General features: G+C 38.1%; 1 protein-coding gene across 1 annotated transcript; it reads right to left on the reverse strand.

Moving 5' to 3' along the window:
- Window positions 1-4,422: 4,422 nt before the first annotated feature.
- On the reverse strand, window positions 4,423-5,684 carry LOC123909044. Its single transcript, XM_045959826.1, has 3 exons — window positions 5,207-5,684; window positions 4,951-5,092; window positions 4,423-4,695 (listed from the first exon to the last, which is right to left on the reverse strand). The coding sequence occupies exons 1-3, from the start codon at window positions 5,425-5,427 to the stop codon at window positions 4,474-4,476; spliced, it is 585 nt and encodes a 194-aa protein (XP_045815782.1). The 5' UTR covers window positions 5,428-5,684; the 3' UTR covers window positions 4,423-4,473.
- Window positions 5,685-5,889: the final 205 nt, after the last annotated feature.

Raw genomic sequence — 5,889 nt, forward strand, 5'->3', positions numbered from 1 at the left:
AGCCTGATGGACAAAAAGGTGAAGGAACTAGTGGCTCTGATGATGGTTCTGAAGATTTGATGGAGGACTCTGATGAAAGCTCTTCTATATGATTTCTGATGTTTTCCTCTTTGATGTACTTTTTGGTGTTTCTTTGTTGTTGTTTTTTTTATGGGCAAGGCCCTGGATTTCTAGCACCTGTGTGTGCGTTCTGGTCTGTAATAATTGCACCCTGACACTTCTGTTTCCTATGCATGATGTTTGTCTAAATTATGGCTAAAAAGGGGGAGTAGTGTGTGTATGTATGTGTGACAAGTGTGAAGACAGATGTTCTCACATCTGGTGACTGTGTTTGTGTTGTTTTTCGTATGCTCGTATTGAGGGGGAGTGTGAGTAATATGCATGTACTGAGGGGGGTAGTGAATATTCTTTCTCTATCTGGTGATTGTATGCATGAATTCAGGGGGAGTGTGAGTGATAATATCTCTTGATCGCCTGAATATATTTGACGACAAATGTTGTGCCAAGTGTTATGGCACCTGACTATTGAGTCCACTATCCATTATGACTAAGAATTTATTTTTCTCAGATGCTTATGGGAATTTATTTTTCCCTATTGTTCTTATGATGAATGGATGCGCATTAAACTATTAGGAGTTTATTTCTCCTACTTCTTAGCATCTACTATGGGAGTTTATTTCTCCCTTGTGTTGTTCCATGAGGCTAGTTGTGTTTTTATTCCGCTGTTGCATTGCCTCTGATGCTACTTAAATCTCTTTGAAGTAGTTTTATTGTGTGTTACCTTCTTTCCTAGTTGTGTGATCATGTTGACTCGAAGGAAAGGTAATACTGTATCTCTCTATATACTAGTCTGATATTGTTTTAGCCAAAATTTGCCAAAGGGGGAGATTGTTGGGTTTTTGTATGATTGGCTACATTTTGCAAAAACATATTTTAGCCAAGTGTTGAGACAAATGTGCTGACCCCAAGTGTTGTGACAAATGTTGTTACACTTTGGAACAACACCTGACTCTGTTCTGCGCGCGTCAGCTAGATGTTATTATTTTCTACTCAATCTTTTGAAGATCTGTTTGAAGAATTGTTTCAAGGTTTCTTACAGAGGAAGGCGCACGTGTTTAATGTGTTTCATGAGGCAGCCAAACCCTAGTTTTATTTTCCAAAGGAATTATATTTTTGGAAAATATATTTTTGCGGTTCAAAAATATAACTATTGTTTTCAAAAATATATCACTGCTGCCGCAATTCTAGAAGCCCTAATTTTGTCTTGAAGCCCAAGTCATTCTACTACTATAAATACGAAGGCAAGCATATGGTTTCAAGCATCTAAAATCGTGTTCTTACAAAGCGTGTGTTTTAGGGATTTTAGAGTGTTAATTGTGAGCCTTTCTTGTGTCTCATTGATGCAAGCTTAGGACCTGAGTGTTATTGAGTTGTAAGTGTGAACTTCTCCTAAGCTTTGAAGTACGGAGATTGTTCTATTGTGTTGTGTGGTTTACTCGCAAGCTTTTAAGCAAGAGTAAATCCTAGTTTCTTAGGAGTGTGTCTCCACCTGTTGTGATTGTTGAATTGAATAACAACGCTGTCTGTGTTGTTAAGGTGGGAATTGGGACGGCGTCTCATATCTAGGAGTTCCTAGGTAGAAGTGTCATTGGGTAGTGATTAAGTGAGAAGTTGTAAACGGGTGAGTTTAGCTTCGAAGTAATACTGCTGATAGTGGACTTCATTCCTGGATTGGTATCCCCCAGAGTAGGCTTTAGGCTGAACTGGGTTAACAATTCTCGTGTGTTATTTACTTTACTGTTTACAACAGACAAGTGTTGATACACCTTGATCAACACCTGTCCACTGTGTGCCAGGAATTTCAACGTCGTCTCGGACAATACCAAAACATCAACAAATATCACATAACTCAATTACAATTAGGGATATACATAAAGTTCCTAATGTAATCTAACACCACAAATACATTGTTCAGATTATGGTCATGACGGACCCTGCGTTGTTCATTTTATAGTCATGACGGACTCTGCTCCTCACATACGGATTAAAAATCAACATTTACCAAGTATGTGTCAAACATTATTTATCATAAAATGCACACATAATCCCTAATGCAATCTAATGCTTCACATTCATGTTATGTCCTCTAGACACCTCTAATGCATGTGGTACCATCGTCTTTATCAGAGTATCTCACCTCCGATATCCGTCTTTATCAAACAAATATAGTTCGATATCCTTCTTTATTGGACAAGCCAATATCCCTAAATATTCATGATGCATGCACTCAAAACTCATGAATATATCCATCAACAATTTTGGCATATAGCCCATCAACAATAACGTGGAACACTATCCAACGTCCGTCTTTATTAAGATAATCAATACCTTAATATCCGTCTTTATCGAATAACATAATTCGATATACTTCTTTATTAGAATAACATAATCCTAATATCCTTCTTTATTAAGTTGATTAACACCTTAATATACTTCTTTGACATTTAAATAAACATCATCAACACAATCATATTCCACAAATACAATAAACAACTACCATCACAATACAATTAATCATGGTTATAAACACCTAATTGCATGTTAGGATACCTTAAATCTATGTTACAAGTGCCTAATTGCACTTAAGACAATTATCAAAAAGTTGCTGTCACAGAGGCCTTCGCTGAGCGAAGGCTCAGCGAGACACAGCGAACCACACCAGTGGGTCACCAGCTCATGGCGAGCTGCAGCGAGCTGTGGCGAGCTGTTCGCCACACGTTCGCTGAGCGAGGGCCTAGCGAGCGCCTCCTGTCAGGACAGTTCAAAACCTGCGTTTTCCACACCAATTCACCCAAAAATCCCATTTTTCATGTTATAAATCCCAAAAGAGTTTGTATTCAAGCATAACAAACATGGATAAACACAAAAGGACAGTTCATTTCTCAGATCTACATCATAAACATCGAAAAGGTAAAGATTGAACGCTTTTTCATCAAAACTCTCAAGAACACAAAGTTCTTGAGTTTAATCTTTCATAAACTCATTTTTAACCATTAAATCCGTTCATTAATCATGTTAAAAGCATGTTAAACATATTAAGAACCTTAGGAACGATTTCCATCAAGAAAATCCGTTCTAAGCTAAAACGAAAATGGGGTGGAGGAAGTTCGGGTGAGGAGAAATCGACATTCTCCCCTTCCTCGTATCACCCACGAATATGAAATCTACTCTCTTACCTTAGATCCGACGAAAGCTCGACGATTGCTCTTGATCTCTTCACTTTCCCTTTGCCCTAGCTCTTGAGCTCTCCCTTCTCTCTTCATCCTTCACAAATGTTGAGAAAATGAGTTTCTCTCTCTATCAAGGCCATAAGTAGCGCCCCCCACTCATGAGACAAGTTCCATTGGGCCTCAAGCCCAATTGCTTGGCTCAACTCGCGTTAACTCTCACTAACTCGCGCGTTAACTAAAACTCTCGATAAATAACTTGAAGTTATTATCTTACTTAAAAACCACGTCACCAAATAATTATACACTTAAATAGTGAATAATAAATTTGGGTCGTTACAACCTGTTCAACTCTAAGTCTAGCTGCCCTCTCCACTTCCAAAGACATACCAGACATTGAACCATGAGGATGATAGGACTGTTGAGTAATGGACGTACACTCACGTCGGAGGTTGACAGACAAGTCTGCCGTGCCATAAACCCGACCACGGGTATAACCCCCTACCGACTCTTTCCACAACTTAAGCTTTGTCCCTTCATCCACCTGTTGAACACCATCTTCACCTGTTTTGTCAATCTGTGTTTCTGTTGTAGCCAATTTCTTTTTATATGCAACCTATTCAATAGGAAAAACCATGCATTATAAGGAAATTAACGCTACGTAACATAGAAGAGAATTGTACTATTTGCATAAGTAAAAAATAAGAAGCAATATCATATGTAGGCAACTCATAAAGGTCCAATTTATTTATAAAGATACTCATAATTAACTTCCGGTTTAAAAAGAAACTCACAACATTTACGAGTTTAAAAAGAAACTCATAATTTAATACTACATATAAATTCCTCTAATTTACAACTGAGAAACCAGATCACAACAGTTACAACTGAGCAAAAATCAACAGAAAAAACCCACAATGGCAGCAATAACTTACATAGGTAGCTTCCGATCGACCATCAACCCAAGCTCCAGATTTCCTCTTATGTGTTTTCAAAAACAACTCACCAGGGAACAGATCCTTTTCAAAATTATTGGACTGCAAATAATATATGATTGAAAAAATTAGCATATCAATAATTAATTTCTCAAAAAAACTGCACTGCCACTGCATAGATCTAAATCAAGAAAAACATAAACAACTATGAATAAATTAGTAATAAGTTGTACAAATGTGAATTTAATACGTACGAGCTCAAGTTCTACATCCAGATGAGACTTGCGACCAGAGGTGTGGAGCGCTCCGCCTTATTTTGAAGATCGATTGATCTTATTTTGATTGGAGATTTTAAGGAAATCCTCGCTCTTCCAGTAGTCTTTAAGACATGTCCAAGCTAGATCACCTATCCATGCAGGTTTGACCTCTTTTTTCCTCGCCTTCGTAACCATGTCTGATAGTCGTTTTGCTCCCTTTTGTTCAAATACATGATAGACAACATCGTGATCACGAGGATCCCATGATAACTTCTCCTAAAAATAATTGAAAAGAAAAATCCATCAGAGAATGAGTACACAAAGCAGAAGAATGGAGAAGTTATTCGGGAATGGAGCAAAGGAAATAATCAAAGAAACTACACCACTACAATCATATATATAAAAAAGCAAAAGCTTCCTACAATCAAAGATGCCAAATAAAACTAACAACCAATCCTTGCTTGAATTTGATAGATAGACATGCAGACCAATGTACTTCCTACAAATAATTTCTATTTGGCAAATACTTACCCCAAAAGATTTAAACCTTTCTACTTTAATTTTTTTAGTGTCTTCGTCTTTGTTGAATACACTCCAATTATAGATAGGCGTATAAAACTGCTTTCGTATTGCGTAATTTATGGCATTTGCCACTTCATTAGCAAGAGCGAGCCTGCAAAGTATTGAAAGAATCAGATTTATCAATCAGTCATGAAATAAATGCACACTTAAAAATAAAAATGCATCATGTAGTAACACTAGATATCTAATCATATATGTAACTTACCCTTTACCCACAGGTCGTATAATAATCTTCCCATTTTCATCTCTCTTATGCGCAAGACGAGGAACATTCCCTTGACCCACCACCTCGTCATCCTCAACCCCATTTTCCTCCTCATCGGATATTTGTTGCACATCATTCTCCTCAATCGGAGCCTCACGTGAGGCATGTTGTGAAGAGCCAACCATTGTTTGAATGCCCATTCCTGGAGTTGGCATAAACATGAGTACTTTAGGGGTAGAGCCATGAGCTGGTGCTGCAGGCAGTGTTGCAGGCGGAGCCGGTGTTGCAGACTTAGCCGATGCTGCAGACTGAGCCAGTGCTGCAGGCGGAGCTGGTGCGGCAGACTTAGCTGGTGCTGCAGGCTGAGCCAGTGCTGCAGGCTTAGCTAGTGCTGCAGGCTGAGCCGGTGCTGCAATATGAACAAATGACTCGGTGGTACACTTCTTATGACGAATGAGATTCCGCTGATCATTAAGTTTTCCCGTGTTGGAACAAAATTGATTTAAAAAATGTTTGCCCCTAAATCTATTAAGGTTTTGATGATAACAAAGTATTAATAAACAATTGGAAGGACTAAAAATTTAATTTAAGTGTGCAGATATTAGCTTCAAATAAGCTCTGAATGAAGCTCAGAAGATATGTATTCCAAAGTTCACAAGCGCTCAGAAGATGTTGAACTTCAG

The sequence above is a fragment of the Trifolium pratense genome, linkage group LG2 (assembly GCF_020283565.1).
Source record: "Trifolium pratense cultivar HEN17-A07 linkage group LG2, ARS_RC_1.1, whole genome shotgun sequence".
Classification (NCBI taxonomy): domain Eukaryota; kingdom Viridiplantae; phylum Streptophyta; class Magnoliopsida; order Fabales; family Fabaceae; genus Trifolium; species Trifolium pratense.